This window comes from Sitodiplosis mosellana, unplaced genomic scaffold (genome assembly GCF_009176505.1).
Source record: "Sitodiplosis mosellana isolate CC-2019 unplaced genomic scaffold, AAFC_SMos_1.0 Smas_scaffold_2, whole genome shotgun sequence".
Lineage (NCBI taxonomy): Eukaryota > Metazoa > Arthropoda > Insecta > Diptera > Cecidomyiidae > Sitodiplosis > Sitodiplosis mosellana.
In genome coordinates this window covers 1,748,232-1,772,116 of record NW_022595245.1, presented here as the reverse complement: position 1 = coordinate 1,772,116, position 23,885 = coordinate 1,748,232, and the positions used below count along the sequence as shown (strand labels likewise).

Below are 23,885 nucleotides of genomic sequence, written 5' to 3'. Positions count from 1 at the left end.
TTTTAGAGGCGTATTCCGAGTCAAAGCCAAAACAATTCAAAGTCAAGTCTAAATAATCATGAAATAAATATTTTTGAAACTGATCACGCAAACGGAAAGTAAAAACAATATGAAGTGTATATGTTACACAGGCGAAGCCATGGAAGAGAAGAGAATCTGATATAAACAGAGAATTTTCATAGAAGATGATAATTTTTCTTTCAACTGCAAGAATTGTTTGAATATGAAAGAGAGAATCTGTTTATGTAGTGGATAAATAAGCTGAAATAAATGGGATCAAATCTACTGAAGCCCAAAAATACATAAATGACAATAGGCGTGAAAAAAACAACAACGAGCATTCTTCATACCAGATCATTTCTGAAGTATAAGTGTTGAAAAATAAACGGTGAATGACTTTTCTTGCCATATATTTCGTTTGCTGCATACAAAAGCGATGAAAGAAAGAAAGATCGGTAGTTTTTATGGTTTCAGATCGAAAGGTGTGTGTTAAACGAAGTCAACATGGTCGGTATGTGTTTTATATGAAGTAAAATTCTATGAAGAAATGAACAAAAAATATGGAAAAAAATCCTCGATGCATGTTCAAACAATCCGATATAAAACCTAAAACCAAGAGACAATGGGCCGATAAAAAAAATTAAAATTATAATCAGCAACAAATGGGCTTTCGCTGAGTGAGTATGTTCCAAATGACAAAATCTGTTTATATTTTGTTTATCATTCGTTCTCCAATGTTGTTCGTAAACGGTTGTGCTTTAGGTTTATGCGGTCGAATGCACAAAATTCGGCCTACAACATCGTCATGCATATAATTGTTTATTCAAATTAAAAAAAACGGAACAAAGTCGCTACACATGAAAACCCGTTGTTCAAAAAAAAGCGACGCATCGTCACACATATGCCTATTTTACCTATATACAAAGTAGCGAACGTGAGTGAAATAGCACGAACCATCGGCATTTCGATGAACGTTACACATGCCAATACTTGGCGGCAACAGCGCTGCTGCCTCTCTGTGTGAGTGTCGAACGGAATACTGAATATAAAATAAAAATTGGTGTATGGTTGATGTACGGCGGGATGACAGTTTCTTGTTGCACATTTTGTGCCTCTTTTCTCTCTGTTTCTTTTCCGACATCGGCCGCAGCGAACGGACTTCGGTTTGAAGATACGCGGGATAGTGTTTCCAGTCTTAACAGCACTGTTGGTGACGCAACATCCATTTTTACATAAACAAAAACCGGAGTGTGTTGTGCGCGCCTCATCAACCAACGCGATAAGTCATCGCAAAATTTCAAAATTTCCATCAGTTTTTTTGTGATTTTGGGCGCTTTTTTCTTTCTTTTATTTTATATCGCCCTAAACAGCACATATCAAGATTCTTTATAAAGTGAGATAAAATTCGATTAAATAAACAGTTTATCTTTCTGAAATTAACGAAAGGAATATCAAAATCAGCGGCTAAACAAATCCAAAGCATAAACAAAATCGTACCAAAGTGAACAGAAGAAAAAACAACATGCGAAGATGAAATAAAATTCGTTAATATTTATAAAGAAATAGTCGTTGAATGGTTAAGCCAAAAGTGTTTTTATATGGAAAACCGGTTTTTGTTTCTCAGTGATCAACAACGTATGTTGAAAACGGTTCACATATCGCTCTATTGGTGTTTGATTCGAATGAATGCTTATTTTGCATTTTTTTCTCTCTCTCTTTCTGCTGTGCCGTGTTAATGTAGTTGTGCTGCACTTCATGCACATTCCATTCGTGCAGTTTATCGGTTTTCTATATCGACCCACTAACATCGAAAACACACACGTTACTCACTTTCAACGGATTTACTGACCAAAATCACTTAATTTCATTAAAACACAAAAGCTAATGACCAAGATGCCGACACATAATTGGACCTTACGGTGTGACCGGAGAAAATAGTTCATGTGAATTCCAACGAAACAAGTAAAAGTGAACAAATGTTTCCGCTCATTAATGAAATGTGAAATGAAACAAATGTGAGGGTGGGAGAGAGAAATAAAGTATGCTAGAGGATGAGAGAGAGAAAAATGAAGCATTGAGATGTCAATTGCTTGAAAACTTCAAGTTGAAGCACATTTAATTCGAACTGATTATCCTGATGATGATCCGAATTGATTAAGAGGATGCCAACTTAACCAAGAATTGATAGAATGAATCATTTCTGTTCACGCCTTGTGCATTCGTGACTTATGCTCGAAAGGGGGATTATCACCGAAATGTTGAAAATGTGAAAATATTTGTCTCATAAAAAATGCAAATGTTTCAAACTAGGGGCTAGGAACAAGTTGTGAGATTCACATAGATTCGCATATATTCATGCGTTCGTGGCTTTATTATTGTTGTTGTACACTCATTGCGCTGCGAATGTCTCGTATACACAGTCACACGAATTCACAAATATTCGTACGGATTCGTCTCAAGCGCTTGTGTTCTTACCCCCTAGGTTTCAAATTAAATTCATTTTTCATTCCGAAGAGATAAACAAAATCCTTAATCTTTTTGTGAAAATCACAAAAACAATATTCTGAACCAATATTTGAGATTCTTTTTTGTTTCGCCATTTGGGTGTGAGTTTGTTGTGAATTTAGAGTGGGTATTTTGAGCGCGGTAAATTAGCAACGAGCCTAAAATTATGTGCCGGTGTGAGGTGAATCGATAACGCGCCGGTCATTCTCTTAATTAAGTAGCGTCTGCTTTGCCGTTGCTTGGACCAAAAACCACATCACTTCGATTCAAAGTATCCACAAATATAAACAATGTGACAAATTGTATCAATGAATTGGTATGATTTAAGCGTTGTGATGCGATTCGACGGGGCATTTGATGAGTTTTCATGCTTCGATGGAAATGGACGCCTTCGCACTTTCGCTGAAATCATTTCATTTAACACGTTGCTGTCCAATGTTGTTTAGTCGTTAATCACAATGATGTCGGATTAATTGCTACATCTGTAATTTCGTGATCCCGGTGTTAGGCGCTTAGGCGTCAAAAAATAGAGTATCGACAGTATTGCATGGGAAAAACAGTGAAAACATGATGATTGTGCAAATATATACGTGGAATTCGTGACTAAATTCGCCGGCACAAGCAAAATTGTGTTCGATTCGGCGGTCAAATGGTGTGTGTTGTTTATTTGCCAACCGATTTCGAGACAATGCGATGTTATTTTTGAAAACGGTTCTAACGCGTTGCAACGTATTTTGAGCGTAGAACACGATAAAAACGACCAAGAAAAAAACTCGGATGTCGTCACAACCGTAACGTCGTTGTTATTATATCAACACACTTATTTATGAGCGTTTAGTGTGAAAAATCCGCGGTACATCGATATTTTACTCTTTCTCTCTCTCTCTCTTCCTCTTTCCCAATGTGATGAGTGTGTCGCACATTTTTAGCACTACATGAAATGTAGAGCTACTAATCTGCTTTTTTTTGTCTAGATACTTTTTGAGTGTTGAAACAAATTATGGTGAATTTGAATTTTATGCTCATATTTTTTGTTTAATTTAAAACAGTGGCAGTAACGACAAATAGGTGCATAATATCTCAAAGCGCCAATCAAATTTTTATTATCAAATGTTGTTTAAAAATTACATTAATTTTTCGTATAATATTTTCTGTGTCTTGAACAGAATTAAAGTGATTTTAGATTCAATGCTCATATTTTTTATTTAATAACCAAAGGCAGTATATTTCAAAAAGGAAATAAAACCAAGATCTTGTAATTCATTTTGCAAATAAATATATTACTTCAAAGTTACTTTGATGAAATACATTTCATGTAGTGCGCCAAAAATTAGTTTGTTGTGAAACAACAAAATAGATTAAGTAACTAAAAACTCAAGAACGCATAGCGGAGCGAAGCGAAGCTCTGCGGTCTTGTTTGACTTCGACCGAAATCATGAGCAATTTAAATTGTTGTGGCTTAATAGATAGGAATGTTTCGTTGCTTTTCGCGTGCTCCAATGGTTTTTTTCGTCGAAAATTCCCTCTTGTTGGCGCTGTGCCCGTATTTGATTGTGAACGGATGAATACATCATTGATTCGAATTTATTTCGTACGCGGCATGGTCAAGCGCGCGAGCGTATACGAGTGTGTGTGTGTGTGTTTGAAGTGCGGCGAAAAAACATTCAAACAATCAGTTCATTTGATAAATTCATTCGGGAACGATGCGAACGCATCTCGGCGCAAATTTCTGTCGAATAACGCCGTTTTTTTCTCTCTCTTTGAATTCGCGAAAATCTAGATTGCGTCAAGTGCAGTGTTTGCGAAAAAAATGAATAATGTGATGTGTTTTCAACAAAGTTGAATGTGAGACACGAACAGTAGAAAAAATACATTGTGACAATTAAATTCAAGTGTAAAGCGATAAACAAGTTCGACGTTGAAAGTGATGGCTCGATTAAGTAGGAAACAACAACAAGACAAACGTGAGCTACTTTCGAGCTTGAATCATGTGAATAATAGCATCGGTTCAAAGCATGCGGTTGAAAATCGTAAGTACATTTTCGTTCCCGTATTCTCGAAAAATTGCTCGTGGGGGAGATTTTTCAGTGTTGGCCGTTGTGTTTTTTTCCTTCGTTCATTGAAATGAGGAATGTGTTGAAAAAATCTTGAACAATTCGGCGGGAAATCTAGATTTTATGGGCCAAAGAGAAGGCATTTTAATTGATTTCATGCCACATTCAACCGAGCGGCAAATGTACGCTTATCCGAGCATTAAACATTCAACGGATTCCGGGCGGCGTGAACAATTTCTTTCACTTCTTCTTCATCTTTTCCAATCCATATGATATGCGCATCGATTTAGTTGTTTATTTCGCTTCCTCTTTCCACAAATCGATGACTATCATAGATTTTATGCTTCATTGATGTGCCACCACAAATGGTTTGCGCTTTTGCTTCGAATCAAATTGGAAAAATCAATTTACCAACATTACGATTATCGCACATTTTTTTACATTGAACATTTCAACAGATGATTGAAAGTACCGCAAAATGTTTATTTATGCTGGCCCAGAACCAAATAAATTTTCTCAGTTTATGCACGCGAATTGATTGAAATCTAATCAAATCAAACTTTAGCTCGGTATTGATATCGCAGCTTTTCTGTTGTTTGGTTTTATTACGATTCTCATCATTTTCATCGGTAAACAAATATCAATCGGATATTATGTACCGTTGATCGGCGCTCTCAACAGATTTATGTCTATCTTTCGAAGAGAATCTCTCTATTTTCCTCTATTTCTTTCTGTATCTCAGTCTCTCAGTCTGTCTATGTTTCTTCCACACTCTCTCTCTCTCTCTCTCTCTGGCTGTGGTTTTTCTGCTGTTGCCTGGGTATTTTGAGACGCAAAGTCACACATTAGCGTAAAATAAGGGCAATATTGAACCAGACTGAATATTAAACGGAATCGAGTTGATATTGCCTGGATATTAACGGCTCAAACATTGCATTAACGGCTCAATGCAATTCGAGCGGTTTGTGTTTGGCTCAATAAAACCGATTTTACTACCAATTTAGTGTGATTTCAGAGGGATCTGCTAATTTGTTCTGGTGTTTTGAATAGAAAATCAAATGAAAGCCTCACAATAGCAACGCATTTTTATACGATTTTCTTGTGTCTGCTTGTGAAAGTGATTTCGAATGTGCATTTTTGTAATAATTTCCATTTTCCTCTTGGGAGATGTTAATTTTAATGACACTTTGACTACTGCTGTCATTCCGGGCGTTTTGAAATGACTATTTGTACGAACAGCGTTATGAATGGTTACAGAAAAAATGCGCATTTCTGTCATTGTGCTCACAACAGATATAATTCAAGCTGGATTTAATAAAACCATTGAAAGTGAAGCACAACGATTCCTTTGATCTGATCTACGGTTTACATTTATTATGGAGTTCATATTTTTCAGTAAATATTCGTTGGACAGGCACTCATTTAATCCACTTGCATATAGTAGAAATAATAACATTGATATTTTTAACTCACAAGCCTTTATCGTTGGATGCTGTTGCAGTCGCTGCTGACAAATTTATTCGTGAACATGCAAAAAGTCACGCAACGACAAGTAAAATTGCACGATTCTACAAGCTACATGGGACAAGTGAAATTGGCTGGGCCATTCAGTACGTCTGAAATAATAAACACCTCATTTAGTGGTGTGTGGTTTCAACCAGCGCTAAATAAACGCATAATTTCATGAAATTCAAATAAATTGGTCGCGTAATTTGTCCACACAACGAACGCACCATTCGCAACTGGCATTTTTGTCGCATTTCACGAATCGAATCATTTACAAAAATAACATACGTCGACGGCTTTTCAAATAAATATTGAGCATTTTGTCTTTTGCGGCCATTGTTCCTATAATAACTCATGGTGAAACTGTCAATTTTCGCAAACATGTAATTTTTTTCTCGGTTTGACAACAACGTCTCTCTCGAAATCACTATAAATTACTAATTCGGTTCTCAGAAACACATTCGACGTCGGTCCCATAATCATATTCGACCGGCATCGAATCCAAAATAGAATGAAGCAGCTGAATCTTGTATGAATTTTCAGATTTTTTTTTGAATCAGTTTTAACAGCTTTGAAAATATACTTGAGTGTCACCACATTTAGGGCAATTTTCTCATATGCAGAAAACTGTCGGCTACTTATGCGCTTCAGCTAGAAAACTATGCTTCATGATGACGTAATTCGAACCGAAAGCCAAATTGCCTACAATTTAATGCCACTAGAGGATAATACTGATACACCCACAAATATTGAAAGTGTGTGAATGAAGTGTTTTTATTCAGTGCGAACGGGACATGATGTGATCGAAGAAACATGGTTATTGGTTTCGTAAATCATGTGAAAATGAGCCCCGAGCTCATTGAATGAATCATTTCCGTATCGAGTGAGATACCGGCCATAACAGAACCAAAGATTGGGCATAAGATAGCGACAGACACGCTTGTAAGAAAGCGAAAATCCCTCTATATTTATCGATATGACTATGGGACAATCGAGAGTCAGACAAGCGACAGCTTCTTCTATGAAACATTCAAGAATGAGACAAGCAGCTGTGATGTCGCTTATTGCGCCTGGCACCACAATCAATAACAATCGACCTTTTTCAATAAGATGAACACGTGCCACAATCAATTCTCCACCCATATTTCCATATTAGCAATTGTTTTTACGGAGCAAGGGCTTCGGCGAATGACACTTTGCACTGTTTTGCGCTACACGCACGACTTAATCGCGGCTCCTTGAAAGCATCACAGGGATTGTGGACGATTTTACGAGACATTTACCAGAAATGAGCACATCATTTACGTTTGTTCGGTTTTGTTGGCTCGATTTCATGATGCTCAATGGGCATTTTCTTTTATATTTTTTTCTCATTCGCCTTTATTCTCCTTTGGTAATGAAGCTAATAAGAAAAGTAAATGCCTCTCGCGTTGCGTGCCACGTTTATTTATGTGAACATTTTTCTCTCTCCAAGATGTGCTAAGATCTTTTCTATTTTTCACTCAACGCGTTCATTCAATTCACCAAATACGTACCTCAACACATAATTAAATTGCTTGAAATTTCCGTTTTCGACACTCTCTGAATAACGATTTGGAACGATTTGAATAGCGATTTTGTTCGTTAACAACAAACGTTCATTTTATGCGAAAAATTCAATTACAGTAAAGAAAAATTACGTTCCTTTATTTCCGTTGAACAATTACCCTTCAAAATTCGCGCCATATATTCAACACTTAACCCTCTAATGCGGGCAACATTTGAACGCCTGTAGAACGTAAACCATACATCGGATCACATTGCTTCAGAGAATTTTTATTCGTCCATGATTTCTCTTCATTTTTGTCTGGCAATATTTGTCTATGTAGTGTGATTGTAAAGTTATAAACAAAAATGTGTGCAAAAACAAAAATTTGACAAAATAAATTATTCGAACTCTAAATTAGACACACTTTTGATACTTTTAAACAATGGATTTGATTGTTCTATGATTTATGTCAATCGCAATTTCTGACTAAACCATGAGGAATCCAGGATTATGAATATTTTTTTAATTATCTATGGCCAAAAATCAACCAAGTACCAGTACTCCTAGCTCTGGGAAAAATTAATGTATTAGAGGGTTAATAAACTCTGACCATTTCCTATGTGACAGTAGTTTGAATTTTCAATTTCCTAAATAACGTCCGAATGGGAGGTTCATCGGAAAAACAATAGACTTGGATGGCGCTTGAAATTCTCAAATGACCTGTGGATAATGTGGATAATTCAAAGCAATTTTCTTGAGTATAATAAATTTGGGTATACACGCTCGAATAAGTATTTCGATCGAATGGCAATTTGAGTGTTTTCGTCATTTACTCATAATTTGACATTTTCTCCGAAACACAGAGGACAAAGTCGTCAAGTTTTTAAACTCATGTTGAAAAATTGCCGCCTACAAAGCAATAACACTAAAGAATCACACTTATTTTCCCATTCTAAAGCGGCATTCATTAAGAATAATTGTGTCGTAAATATCAATAGCATTCGCCAAATTCCGAAATATCTTTCGAAGAAGTGGAATGTTTCAAAATAATCATGAAATGATGACTTTAAAAAACAGTATTCATACAAATGTGAATTGTGATAAATCTCTAAAGCGATCAAACATAATTTAGGCAAGTTTTTTTTATTGCTGGTTTATATCGCTAGCGAAAGCTATCTTTAGCGTCACATTTCTAATTGAAAACCATTAAAAATTACTGTTTTGTTTCTTTTTCAGAGGCTTTCCAATATTCGGAATCAAATGGTACAAAAGGAAACGATGAAACAGATATGGTATTTTTGAAGGGAATCTTAGACAGTCCAGCCGTTACACAAAGGTTCAAAGTAAGTTTCTTTCAGAAAATTTTCGTGTTCCACCATGAAACACGCAAAAAAGAATGCTGCTTTCGAACCACCTCCATCATAAGTTAACATGAAACATGATAAAGTGCAGAAAAAAAGTGATGCCAAACCAGTTATGGATTTTACTTTCGTTGCAGTGCAACGATTCCGAAGTGAAACTAAGAGTAAATGAGAATTGGCGCCCGTATCGAAAAAGGTCAAATGGATTGAAAACGTAGCATTTTCATTAATTAGCAGATAAAATGGAAATGCACGACGCTATTGTTCAAAATATTCGAATTGCATTCCGTTGGAATGCATTTGCATGATGATGACGGCAGGTATTTGTGTGCGCATATCACTTCATTCTCGGCTGATGTGAATGATTCATCATACATGACTGCACGCTATGTAATCGTTTGTAACTTTTTAGCCTGTATATAATGTACGGGTGAGCAAGCAAATCGCCACTGCTATGCTCACACTCTGCATGATGAACACAGCGGACACCGATGAAACGCACACACCTAACACACACATTGCAGCCAGTCGAATTTACATATGCACGCATTGGTCATATTAAAAATCGTTTTCTTAGAAGCATTGCTGCACACCGTTGCTGCAAGAGCATTACCACTAGCGACACCTTGTGGCACCGATAGTAAAATCCTGTGTGTTACAATGTATTTTTCAACACATTACAATCGGTGCCACCAGGATCGCCTGTGGTATATTGCTGTTGCAGCAACTTTGTGCATTGATGGGCCATGTAGAAGTTTTACATTGTAGAATTACCCACGTTTATACAAACCCATGATCCTCTTTAGCTTACTGTCTGCATCAAATTTGATTTTGAACCTTAAAAACAAGAATTGAGTAAAAAAGGGAGTTCTTCTTTGAGCCAATTTATTCGTTATTCATCCAAATTCAGTATTTCATTTACACACAAGTGCTGCACTCTTGGCAAGATTTCAATACAATCAAGTCCATTCAACGCATATGTCGACGAACACTTTTCTAATATTGCAAACCTTTGCTGAGGAGACTGTGCAGTGTGCACTCGATCTACAGTAACTGTTTGTTCATCATATGTGATGGATCATCGAATAAGTGGCCAATCTGAATGCGTCCGAAATGTGAGCTCCGCATTTTCCTGGAATCGAGTACAGGTTTGAACTGCACTCCGGAAATCTTGCAAGTTTTCCATTTGAAGGAAGATTGACTGAATGCAATCGTCATTCAGAACATCCAACATGTGAACTTTGGGGAAACTTGTGCCGGTGGATTCATGGTGATTGGGGAGGTACAGCTCTGGCAATGGGCTAAAAAATCAAAGGAAAAGAATAGAAAAATTGTTTATTACGATTTTATTGACATGATTTTCAAAAATGTTTGAAATTGAAAATAGGTAGGTGACTTAATTATTCTTACCACAGTTAAACAATTTTTCATCTGGTCTTCGATGGTATAGTTGAGATTTGATACAGCATGGCAGCTGTATTTTTTGGTACCTAGATTATGTTTTATTTATTCCATCACAGTTTTCCATTTAAGTCCTAATGAATAGTTCTTAGCTTGAATTCCTCATTTCAGAAAGGTTTAAATGAAGTTGATTTAATGGACGTGTTGCTTCGTTGCTTTATTGTTTATAATTTGGGCTAGCTTAATGCCAATCAAGTAATCGAAGCAAAACTAGCCGATATCAGACGTATGTCAGCATTCCTGGCAATATAATTGAACCAACTAATGGAATTAAATGCAATATTTCCAGTGAATTTTGAATTCAAGCTACCGCTTCGTGTCTATTCAACTTTGTTTCTGATTCATATTCCGACTGCAGATTAAGTTATGATGAATTTTTGAATTTTGACAAAGAAATAGATTCGGTTTCAATTAATGTTTGATAGAATGTGACAAAAAAATTCGGTTTCATCTCAAAATTTCGTCATATTTTCTTCTTCATTCCACTCGAATTAATGGCTACCGCCAAAATGGATCGCAGTAAGCTCACGTTATGCACAGGCAAATACACGGTGTACACACCTTAACCTATACATGAAAAACATTTTGCTATACATTTGTAGAAATATGCATCGGTCACATCGCAATAACAAAAGCGACACAAAGAAAACAAGAGACAGAGAGAGAGAGAGGAAAAAATGTAGAAATCGTTTAAACGTGTATACAAATTGTGTAACACAAAATGCTGAACACGAATGCAAGTGAAGGAACGAAAAATGTGGCGTGGAGTGTTTGGCTTGAAAGTGACTACTAGCGATACGAACGAAAAGCCAATACACCGACTTTGTCATGGTAACATACAAACAAGCGCAAAACAGTATTTTTTTTTCCTCTATAGGTGAACCGCGCGCTCAAACTAACGAAAGGTAAAATGAAATGAATGATAAATAAAACACGCACACATCGATGAGCACGTTTCTGTGTACGTTCGTTCGCCCGCTTTTTGTTTCGTGTGGTTTCAAAACTATACTCATCGCGGTCATATTTTGAATGGCTTGGCTGTATGAATCGACACTGTAGGTTTCTTTGATTTCATTAATTTCACATGTACGTATCGTACACATGTTGAGCATATACACAGCACACATATTCTCATTCGTACATGTATTTGATTCCCATCTCTCTGGTTTTTTTTTACCTTAAACGACGTTCAACTTCGACCACTTGTTCAGTATACAATTCGATCGTGTGATAGAGACGCGTATATCCATAGCACTCGTCGCAGTCAAACCCAATTGGAATTTCTGAACACAAAAAATTTACAAATTTCGGGTAAAACAATCGTTTGTTTTGTTTATTGTTTACTAGTTGGCTATCAGTTTAATTATCAAGCGTAAATTTTGCGTACAATTTGGTGGTGTATCACCTTTGAAAGTCACTCGATTGGAATTTATTGGGGAGCCCACCAATCTTATATCATTCCCAAGTAAAAGTTATTTGAATATCATCACGTTTGTTGAAATCGCAGATACGCTCAACAATTTCTGTTTGTGAATAGCGTTTGATGTGGAACAAATCCACGAAAAATTGCCTTTGATATGGCTTGATGTGAATACTCAGCCCAAAATCTCAACGCAGAAAAAATCTGAATTGGAAATGAAAACCAAAAATCTCAAAATTAAGCAGAAAAATACAAAGTATTCATTGCATTGAAAGAAATATAACGAAATCTGCATCGCACTGCAGAACAATAGCAAAAGCTACCTCGAAAACAGCAATTACAATCCAATTTCCAGAGATTAAGGTGTGTTTCTTGTGACTTACGTGTGCTGAATGTGTATTGGTGAATGTCAATTTGTTTGTTCGATATTTCTACACACGAATACGGGCTATTTGCTTAGCGCACGGGAACTAACAACCGACGAAAATAAAATTATTATCGATTTTTGTGACCATCACCAAAAATAGGAAATCCGAAGTGTTCAATTATATCAACATGTCGTACGACACAGGCAGTCAAACCACAAATGCGTTAATTGTTTATGTAAATCAGTGTGTAAATACGGTCGCTTCAGTGCATTGCGCCATCTTGATGAATACATGCAAAATGAAATTTCATCATCGCGCTCACGAGTTAGTGTGCGCTCGTTGTTTGGACGATTCAAAAAGTGACGTCACCTGCGATGTGAGTGAAAGAGAGAGATGTAAACGAAAAAAAGCGACTCATTGTGTTTATAATATATGGTTTTGTTTTTTTCTGTCTCATTATTCTCTTTGGCTCTCTGTGCTGGACCGTTCTTTCGGTCGGTTGGTCGTTTCACCGTTGCTTGCCGTTCGCCTCATACACATACACACAGACAGAAAGTTCACTGGAAATTATAATTACATTTTTGCGTTTCTTCGACTTCCAAATGCAATCATTGTTGTATGTGCAATACGTTGTTCTGTTTCAGAAAAAACGAGTTTTTGGTTTGTTTATTCTCGGCGATGTGTGTGTATGGGTGGTTCGGTGTATGAGATCAGCGACGATGATTAAATATCGAGCGTGTGTGTACTGTGTAGTATGAGTGAATTTGGCTGAGTTAACTGTGTTCCATCCAACATCCAACTTTAAACTCAACTCACCGCCGATCAAAATGACCTGTAGAACACAAACACATGGAACATCGAAACACTGCTATGGCATTCAAGTCACATTTTCTGTACGCGCGCGCGCTCAGTATTTATGTCAAGATTATTTTATGTTTTTTTTTGTTCGTTCGTAAACAACAACGACCAATATCTTCTTTTTGTGTTTGTTCACACCAAAATATGTGTGTGTTCTGACTTGAATGTAATGTTATTCGAATAAGAAGTTAAATAAAAGAAGTTGAACGAATTCGGAAAAGAACGTTATATGCTTCATCCGTTCTATTCGTAGCGTTGATTCTCTCGCCATCATCATCATCATCATCGTTGAATCAAGGCATTAAAGCATATAACAACGGCGACTTTTTAACGTCTTTTCGGTTTATGTGTGACTGACTTGTTTTTTTACCACGAGATTTTCGCTACGCATTTACTTTTTGTTGTTATTTTGCTTTCGCATTCCGGATATCAATGTGTTAAGTGGTTGAGTGTATTACTCATAGCCACGCTCTCTCTGCCCATGGGTTCATTGTTATGGTGAAGTCACAACGCGTATGGCAACGCCCAAACGCTGCCAACATTTTTGGCGTTTCGTTGACCGATTACAATCGGCTCGACAAAGATCAAGTAAACATAATAATTAAAACGTTTCGAATATTACAAGTTTGACTCTATGCATAGAGTTTCATTCATCTCGTTCATAGCATGTCAATCTTAATATTGATTTTGCAATCTCCATCACGACTCGTGGTCTAACAGATACAAAATACAAATATTTTCTATGCAAACATCCATGTAGCACCATAGAATGCTAGCATCAGCCGCGCGGTTTGTTCGATTAAATCGGTTTTTATGCTCCAGAAAAGCAGAAAATTTCCATGCATGGGAATCGAAATTTAATAGAAAACCACGTTTCTCTCGAACAATTTTTTTTTCTCTTCATTATTTTTACCTGTCAAACAGAAAATTTATTCACACATTCAAATACCTCGTTTTTACTTAATTTATTCCATCGGCATGTAGACGAGCATGCAATGTGTAACATTCACTGAAATTCTACAACAATTACTGCTATTTCTCTTCTTTTCCCGTACTTGTACTCATGCCTTTTGTGCACGCAATGCGACAGACGCAACCGAAAAAGGGAAAACTTTGTTCTCAAGATTATTATTGTCTAACGATGTCTCTTTCCCTTTTTCTCCATTTTTCTGCTTAACAAATGGTTTTATTTTCACTAAAACATTTCTCTTTCGCTGTAAAAGACGTTTATTTCTTGGACAAAATTTATTTGCGAAATTTCTATCGAGTTTGAATTCAGCAAAGATAGCTCAACTCAATTGCTTTCGAGATATGACAAGAACAAAAGCATTTTGACTTGAAAATAGCAGGATGATGTTACATCAGCTGCCATTCGTCAAAAATAATGTTTGTTTTTGCTTTGTTTTGGTGTTTCGGCCTCTCCCGGCGGATACTCAAAGACAATTATATGGATTGAATGAAGAAAAAAAAAAACTTCATGGTTCGCCCATTAAAAAAAATTGCCATATTCTCTGTTGTGTGTTCCATGCCACTACACGCGACCGCAACATAAACAAGTGGAAAATTGGCGCACCTGACTCAGCAGCAAACCAATATTTTTATTGTTTATTGTTGAGTTTTGTGATGGCTTTTCCGAATGGTTCAAACATTAAAATGTGCTCTTCGAATGGCAAAATAACAAACATAGCTACCGAATGGCAGCTAAACCATGACATTGTTTTCTTCATCAAATGTCTACCAACATCGATTTAACATTCATTGATTTTGACGACTACTGGAACAGAAAAATAGATAAAGTTTTCATACTTTTTTCGGATTTTATTATTCATTTGGAGTGAAGTTTATTCGATTCGGCACGGTCGCCTCAACGTATAAACAACAAGAACACAAGCCAGTTCGGAATAGAGTTTGTTGCTTGGCATATTTCTTTCTTGCTTGGCATCTACCGGAGTGTTTGGCCTAAGAATAGAAACGGCGACAGCATAAAATAATTAAGAGGAAGCGAACATTGAATCCGTATCCTGTGCAATGAATCAACAAATGTATGAGAAGCGTGTTGCAATGAGTTGACTCATTTCTCAATATATAAATATATCTATGTTAGACGCGATGCCTTGCCTTGCCTTGCCTTGCCTCACATCGTAGGTCACTTTTGCGCTCTGCTTCATTCGTTCGTTTTCTTCGTTGCGTACGTGCTTGGAAGTCGTGATAAGGCATTTTCAGCAAGCTATGAATGAATGATTGAGTTCATTATAACGGAGCGTTGACAATTATTGTCTTGAACTTAACAGAGCGTCGCTTTCGATTGAACTAAGCATAGCGACATCTCCTATGTCTTCTAGCGATTATTACCGCAATCAATCGTCTGCTCTATGAATTATGAGGCGGATTTTCATACAGATGATGTGTTTAATTGAATCAATTAAGACGGAACATGACAAACGTTAGTCGATTCTGCGTTGTGAAAGGTTGGGTTTGTCGGCCCGATACTCTCGGTTTGTGAATGTCGCAACATGTACATTATTAAATTAATTAAGTTCAGTTGGCATTTTGCACTACATAAATCGGTTCAATTCATTTCATTTGAACGGGCATCACACAAATTTGCCTTGTGGTGTTCCGTCTAGCGATTTTATTGACTTTAGAATCTAAAGCGTAGATCTTTGTGTACTTTGTTCTCTGCATAAATTAAGATGACTCATTTGAAATGCTCATGCGATGATTCACACTAATTTCTTATTTCTTCTTTTCTTTCACACACAGACTCCAGATAAGTTCCACGAGGAGATAGAATTAAAGCCAATTCAATTGGACAATAGAAGTCTTTGCCGTAGTCTTGCGCAACGATTGAGTCGAGCTCGAAACACTGATGCCCGCGAACTATCCCGACTATTGAGTAAAACCCATTTTAAAGCGTTAATCGAAACACACGACGAAGTTGGAGCACGAGCTCTAGAGTCGCGTCCACCAATCGACCCACGAAAAGTATTATCTAAGGAATTTATTGAAGCAACCGAATACGGAATGCCGGGAGCTGAAACCATTCGAATGGTCGGTCTTCGACGAAAGCCAAACGAATCACTTGGCATGACCGTCGAAGTCGATGAACACAAGCAATTGGTAGTGGCACGAATTTTAGCCGGAGGAATGATTGATCGTCAAGCGTTGCTTCGGCCGGGCGATGTCATTTTGGAGGTGAATGGCGTACAAGTTTCATCACCTGAAGCATTGCAAGATCAAATTATGCTGGCCAAAGAGTCGATTACCCTGAAGATTGGACCGAGCGTTGATGAAGAGATGAAATCCGGCAGACTCATGATGTCTGGTGGTCAGGTAAAAAATGCTCGTAATTTAGACACAGGAAAAAAACTGACGGTAAGTTACGCTTTTTTTTGAAAATTAATGTTTGTTTTTTTTCGCACTTGTGTCTCCACCATTGCAATTGTTCACTTGCTTTTGTCTTCATTTTATGGCTTCTTGTGTAGTTGAAACGCCCAAATTACCCATTAGTATAATCATTTTACTTAGCTGTGTGTGTGTGCGTGTGTGTGTGTTTGTTTGTTTGTTTAGTCACTAACATCTATCTCTCTTATACTCACAAACTCTTTAATTCCTGCGATTAATTTCCGCAACTTTCGAATGAATTATTTCCCTAATGTGCTTCTTTAAGTCTTTGTGGCATGCAATGAATTGAGTCTTTCGTTTCAATTTTGTGTTGCCGCTATACCAGTGCCGAGTTAGCCATATGGCAAATGAGGCAGTTGCCTCGGGCACCACGTTCTTGGGGGCACCACAAACATGGGATTTTTTTTTTAATAATCTGATAAAGAAAACACGCAGCCAAAAATGGGCCCAAAAGTGGGCCCAAAAGTGGGCCCAAAAATGGGCCCAAATATGTTTTTGGTGCCCCAAAAATGGTATTTCTAAGAAGAAAATTTTGCTCGCTACCGCTCGCATTCGATATGTACGTTCATTTTATCAATAATTATTAGTATATATAACGGGAAAAAATTGCAAGGGGCACCAAAATCATTTTTGCCTCGGGCACCAAATTTGGTTAACTCGGCACTGCGCTATACTTTATCATTTTATCGCTATGCTTTTCTTTGGTTTCTCGCTTTGTTTTGTTTTATTTTGTTTGCGTTGTGTGTGATTCATCACAGTCAAAATCGGCCCAACCAAAATTCTTTCTCACACGAAACCCCTTTCGAATGGTGATGGATATTCAGGATTCATTTGTATGCCAATACACATACACCCAACCATGTATCTACTAATCGAATGGTATGTTATTGTTACATAATTTATATGTTTTAATGATACAACACCTTTTAAAGATTTATTCGACGTACAACCACTACTTAAATTACGGTGACAGTCTCTATACCATACACATTTTACCACAGTCCTCTGTCTGTTTTTCCATTCACATACACACTGTGTTGCACAATACCAACAAAGAAACACTGTTCCTCTGTCAACCGAATTCATTAGTCGTTTGCGATGTATTGCAATTGCAAAGTCATAACATTAACATTCATATTAGGGTAACGTTTCTTGTAAAAAATTTGAAAATGATGAGAAACAACAACATCTGGCTTGCACAAAAAAAGTTTAACCTGAATAAAATAAGAATATTCAACTAGACCCAAATTGAAGAAGAATTGCCAAACTTTCACAGTTTAAAGACAAATTTGTAAAGAGGAGAAAGAAACTGTGTTAAAGAAGAAGCAATTTCATTGCAATCACATCGCAAACAGTTTCAAATCTTCTTAAGCTATTTCTAAGATAAGACCCGGCGTTTAATGTGAAATTAATGAGTTTTTTTTCCATTTCTTTTTTGCAGTGTTACATGAGGGCATTGTTTGAATATGAACCAGAGGAAGATACCCTATTGCCATGCAAAGAAATCGGCTTACCTTTCCAATATGGTGACATTTTGCAAGTGAGTTTCTTTAGCATGTTTTTTTTTGATTTAATGATAATTTTACAATAATTATCGGTGAAAATGTGTCAATTTTCTCCATTTTTTTTCTTCAAATTTTCAAACATAGATTGAGTACCGCAATTAAAAACTAATTTAAATGATTGTCCACGATTTTCAGATTATCAATGTAAAAGATCCGAATTGGTGGCAAGCCAAGCATATTGGTCAAAATGAAGTGACCGGTTTGATTCCATCGCAAGAGTTGGAAGAGCGGCGAAAGGCATTCGTTCCACCCGAAGCCGATTACGTCCATTCGATTAGTATTTGTGGAACAAAGGTGAGTGTTTTTTGCTCATACCTACATCAAATAAAATCGAATCAGTGCCAAAAAAATGGAATTTCATTCGTGATATTACCCCATTACTCATTGTGAATTAAATTTTCGTTCGTTTTTTTGTGGCAGATTTCGAAAAGAAAGTTAAAGAAATTGTACAAAACGAAGGAGAATGCCGAGTATGACAAAGCCGATTTGGTTCTGTATGAAGAGGTGACGCGTATGCCACCATTCAAGCGAAAGACATTGGTTTTGGTTGGTGTACAAGGAGTGGGTCGACGAACGCTCAAAAATCGCTTGATAAATAGCGATCAAACCAAATTTGGCTCCATTATTCCACGTAAGTTCGGCGAAATTCGATTGTTAAAAGTGATTTATTTGATTACTCCACGAGATTTATTGGATCATATCTTACAAATTATTGCATATTTTTCACATTTTATTCAAATTCTTCAGACACTTCCCGTCCACCGCGCGTTCTCGAAGAAAATGGCAAGAATTATTGGTTTATGGACCGTGAAAATATGGAACGTGAGATCAGTGAGAATAACTTTTTGGAATATGGTGAATACAATGGCAATTTGTACGGAACACATTTGGATTCCATTCGAGATATCATCAAACAAGGTAGAAAAAATGACGATCTAAGCATAAGTTTAACTTTTTCGACGACAGAAACAACACTTCAAGACGAATTTTAGCCACCAAATGAATAAATTGCATTTTTTTTTTCAGGTAAAATGTGCGTTTTGGACTGTGCACCAGGTGCATTGAAAATGCTTCACAACAGCACCGAGTTCATGCCATATGTCATTTTCATTGCTGCTCCCGGAATGGAACAGTTGAAGCAACTCTATGCTGAACGCAGAGTCACCGGTGGTTCTCAACGCAATTTAGCGGTATGTGTGGTGGTTTTTCATTGAGTATTGAATTTGAAACGGAACAATTTGAACGTCTTAAAGAGAAACGAAAATCTCGATGAGAAGTCTTTTCTTTTGTCGATAAAAATTCCTAGCATTAATTCAAAAGAAGCCTCTTCTCTTTCGGTTTGTTTTGATCAATTTACTAAACGAATTTATTTGCTCTGTTTTTTTTCTAGTTTGACCGACAAAGTTCAATCAGATACAGTTCACGACGAGCACGTACACTTGAATCCTTGGCTTCCTTATACGAGGTAATTACGACCCGAACCCATTTTTGTTCAATGCAAAATCAATTAAAGCCAAATCTTGTAATTCCACCCATAGGACGATGATTTGATAACCACAGTGGAGGAGAGTGCGTTGCTTCAACGAAAATACGAAAAGTATTTGGATATGGTGATTGTAAATGAGGATTTCGACATCACATTCAGAAAAGTGATTGAAGCGCTGGAAGCTCTAAGTCACGAACATCAATGGGTCCCTGTCAATTGGATCTACTAAGTCGCTGCAATTGCTCAGCTCAATGCGAAACAAAACAAAAATCATCGATTCATTTTTTTTCACAACACGAAGTATTCTTTATTAGTTTATTCAGAAAAGACATGGGCGTGTGTGCACAAAGTGCAACGAGATAAAGGAAGGAATGTCATGCATTTACTGCCCGATTCACATACAAAACGTACGAATTAAATGTTAAGCGGAATGCAATATTTAAATTACGATGCCTGGCGCAATGTGTTCAACACACAAGCGATTGGAATCAGTCAAAAGTTACAAATTTACCGAGCCAGACGAAAGAACAGAAAAGAAACGTAGTCGTAGAAAAGAAATGTGCACTAACTATTTTATTGATATCATTTTGGTTTTCGAAAATTCATATATTTTTTTTCATTTTGGATTCTTTCAAAAAGATCAAAATTCTTTTTCTCTTCTGTTCTTTTTAATATTATATATCGAATCGTTTCTTTATGTCAGAGCAATCGTTTTTGTTTCATTTTATATTCGTTGTATAGAATTTCTTTCATTAATTTTATTTACTGTGTTGTTAGCGGTATAGAAAAACAAATTGCGTCCATTTTAAAACATAAAATCTCATTGTTGTAAAACACATTTGTAAATTAGAATTTAAGTCGACAACAACAAAAAACCGTACCATAGTTTTTACTAGAAGAATCACATTTATATCCGATTTTCTGCTCATTGATATTGTTTTTTCGTCCTTTTTCAAATCATCATTGGAAGAAATTTCTTTTTTTTTCGAACTTTTATACAACAAAAAATATAATTTACGATTATATATGAAGAGAGAACTTTAGTTCAAAAAGCCAATATATATCATGTAGAATGTATATTGCGAGAATCATTCGAAAGTATGTATTTGATACATGGAAAAATAAAATTGATGTTCGCAACGAAAAGCAAAATGAGACTTTTCTTTGTCGATTTTCGATTTATGTGACTATGAAATTATGTTTGGATAGGTAATATCACGTACACAACGCGTACAAATTCATCGTATGAATATACAAATGATACAAGCAATTTGACGCACATCTGTGACAGCTGACGACATATGACGGAGAAAATGAGCGGGAAAAATGTCCTGAAATCAGTTCTGTGAAGGAATGCACACGCTTTGAGGTAAAATGTCCGAAATGTACGTATAGCCCGGTTAGCTCAGTCGGTAGAGCATGTGGCTCTTAACCACAGGGTCGTGGGTTCGAGCCCCACATTGGGCGCTGATTTTTTTTTAATTTTTCCAATCTTTCTCATTTAAAAGGAATCTGTTGGTTTTAATGATTTTATGGATATTCACACGACTTGTTTGGAAAAAATATTTTTTTTTTCTTATACTTATTCTTCTTTTTCTCATTTGGTAATTTGCCATTGGCATAATGATAGTGATAAATCATGATAAAATAAACAATCGAAAAATATACACAGTCTATTGAGTCTTTTCAAGTATCTTTGCCAGTTTAGAACAGCATTCGTATTCACATTTACGTTTTTACTTTCTTTATGGGCTGTTTTATACATCAAACAATAAAACTAAAAAAGCCGCAATCTGTGTATGTTTTTCGATTCACTATTCCATTTTGATTCACAAAAAATTGTAGAAGAAAAAAAATATTTCTTAAAAACTGAGCTGAAATGATTGAAACCAATGGATTCCTTTAAAATGAAAAAGAATGGAAAAATAAAAAAAAAATCAGCGCCCAATGTGGGGCTCGAACCCACGACCCTGTGGTTAAGAGCCACATGCTCTACCGACTGAGCTAACCGGGCTTCATGTCTAAAGACGATCATTTTGCATTAAGTGCTTCGCCAATAGTTCTCCGAATGAAATGAACGGAATATCGCGCGCGCATATAGAGCGTCGGCAGATGTATTTTCCAACAATGCACCGTTTGATCGTATTGACTCTGATGAAAAGTAGAGAATGAAGAAGCTAAATTCATGTAAATAAATATGTTTAATCTAAATCGAAGTTGAATTATTGAATCATTGATTAAGCACTGAGAAGACGAAAGACAAATATTTGATTTTAAGACGCATTTTGCTTGAAAAACATGTGAATTTATTCAATTAGTTAGTATTAACATCGTAATTGATGGAAAGAAACGATCATAATCCATCAAAATTTCTTAATTTATATCTATTTCGATGGAATCCATCTAAATGACCAGTCCAACCTAGAAAAATATAATCATTAATATGTGCACATTTCATCATCCATGTGACGACTGAGAATAAAAATAGATTGGCACGAAACTCCATCTAGCGGTTCATAGGTGAAGTATACGATGCAATTTTTGTCAGCGAAGCATTTTGATTCGTATTCATAACAGTTTTTTATTCGATATCAGTTGCATAGAAGAGAAAAAAAACGGTTTTTCTTAACTCGGCCGTAGAAAGATTTGCATCAAATTTCTTGTTTGTAGCAAATCGTGAAAGAATCTCATTGTATAATTTGATCTTTTATCATATGCTTTTTTTTTCAAATGTTGTTTCCTGAAAAGTTGAACATCGAATTTTTCCCTAACGAAGAAAATACAAAATTGAAAATTTGGGAATAGAATCTTGAACAATATTAAAAACTATTCGAAATCACCGCTAATCAAGAATAAAGTCAATAAAAAAAAACGACCATAGCCAAACACACTAGCTCCATCCATCGTGCTACAATTCGAATTTGTTCCATTTTATTGAAGTGAATGATTTGTTCTCAGTTTTTGTCTTCTTTCGGTGAACTCGTGAGGTCAATTAATTAATCGACATTGCGTATCGGCAAATTAAATATACGCAATCGGACGAGCAAATGGCAGAGATACAATCGAAACAGAAGTGGTTCATAAATGGAATCGAGAAGGAAATACAAAGAGGGGCAATGAAGCTATCAGCTCGAAGTGACACGAACCGAATTAATTGAAATAAGTTTAAACAAATGAGCATGCCGACCAGAATGGGAGAAAAGAGGGGGACAAAAATGAAATATATCGTTGATATGTTATTATTCCAGATTGATCGTGTAAATGAAATAGAGTTGTATTTTTAGGTATATCTCATGTTTGTAAAAGTCATTAAAATGTCGTAAAGTAAATGGCGGCTTGTGTATTGAATTTGATGAGCAGCGATTTGCGAACTCTTGCTCGACATTCACAATTAAGTACTTTTATTCATACACACACAGTCACACATAACGAAACCGAACACGAGCACAGCGGCCGGCTGGCAGGGAAATCAGGCGGTGGCGTAGATACATCGCCCATTCCATAGTCGCCATGATCGTTGGGCCAGTTTTATGCATTTGTTTTAAATAAATTCATTGCATTGTTGAATTAAATTAATGCATTTTCAACGACCACTCTGACTTGGACGCGCGAGCGCGTCCGCGTTTGCAAAGTAATTTTTCATATATTCTCTCTCTCTCTCTCTCTCTCTCTCTCTTGACGTGAAATTTAACTACTCTTCAATTCAGAGCACATCATAGAGTTTTATGTGCTGTTTTTTCTTCTTGGCATTTCGCGCGAAACATATACTAGTTTGACCATTCAGTTTACAAGAACTATCATTATAATTCCGTGTATTCATTTTTGTTCTTTTTTTGGATTTAATTGCCAACCGCAATGAAATGTAATCTTTTTTTTTCCTTTCGTTTCGAAAGTCCAAAGAACGAGAAGTAAAAATACAGCATGTTCACGGTAAAAACCCCACAAACATAATTCACCTGTGCAAAAGAATGACACTAAGAATGAACAACAAAGAAAAAAAAGTGTACTTCATTCAATGCACAGACAATGTAAGTACAAAATGTTTAATAAACAAAAACGAAGCGATCTCTTTCGGTCGGGCACAAGTGCGCGCGCAAAACAACAAACGATCTCTCGACCAAACAAAAGGCCGATATATTCGGAATTTTGCGTGCAAACCAATTAAGCAACCCGAAGATTTTTCTTTCGTTTTGCGCATTCATATGCGCTCTCTCTCTCTTCAATTGTGGCACGAAAGCCATAAAAATAAATTGAATTTACTGCATTCGATGAAAATGTTACGTGATTTGACGACCACGACGCACGAGAACATAACAACAAACACAGCAAGATGGTACGTCACATCAATGGTTCGATTTGGGAGAGAAA

General features: G+C 36.4%; 1 protein-coding gene, 1 long non-coding RNA gene and 2 other non-coding genes across 14 annotated transcripts; 2 read left to right on the top strand and 2 right to left on the bottom strand.

Moving 5' to 3' along the window:
- Positions 1–1,130: 1,130 nt before the first annotated feature.
- LOC129565412 (protein PALS2) lies at positions 1,131–20,663 on the top strand. 11 transcript variants are annotated; one of them, XM_055440297.1, is made up of 11 exons: positions 1,131–1,635; positions 4,286–4,535; positions 8,830–8,936; positions 15,825–16,436; positions 17,908–18,006; positions 18,167–18,325; positions 18,452–18,662; positions 18,779–18,949; positions 19,058–19,221; positions 19,422–19,496; positions 19,570–20,663. In XM_055440297.1, exons 2-11 carry the CDS (start codon positions 4,433–4,435, stop codon positions 19,744–19,746), a joined length of 1,878 nt encoding a protein of 625 aa, XP_055296272.1. In that variant the 5' UTR covers positions 1,131–1,635; positions 4,286–4,432; the 3' UTR covers positions 19,747–20,663. The 11 variants fall into 11 exon arrangements, with proteins under 11 accessions (XP_055296272.1, XP_055296278.1, XP_055296274.1 ...); XM_055440299.1 differs by having other exon boundaries at positions 1,194–1,393; XM_055440301.1 differs by having other exon boundaries at positions 1,625–1,962.
- On the bottom strand, positions 9,823–12,343 carry LOC129565414 (uncharacterized). Its single transcript, XR_008687611.1, has 3 exons — positions 12,219–12,343; positions 10,365–12,039; positions 9,823–10,255 (listed from the first exon to the last, which is right to left on the bottom strand). It is a non-coding gene; the product is annotated as an uncharacterized LOC129565414 (long non-coding RNA).
- Positions 20,664–20,911: 248 nt separating the features above from the next.
- Trnak-cuu (transfer RNA lysine (anticodon CUU)) lies at positions 20,912–20,984 on the top strand. The gene has a single exon. It is a non-coding gene; the product is annotated as a tRNA-Lys (tRNA).
- A 474-nt stretch (positions 20,985–21,458) lies between these two features.
- On the bottom strand, positions 21,459–21,531 carry Trnak-cuu (transfer RNA lysine (anticodon CUU)). Its single transcript has one exon. It is a non-coding gene; the product is annotated as a tRNA-Lys (tRNA).
- Between the last annotated feature and the right edge of the window lie 2,354 nt (positions 21,532–23,885).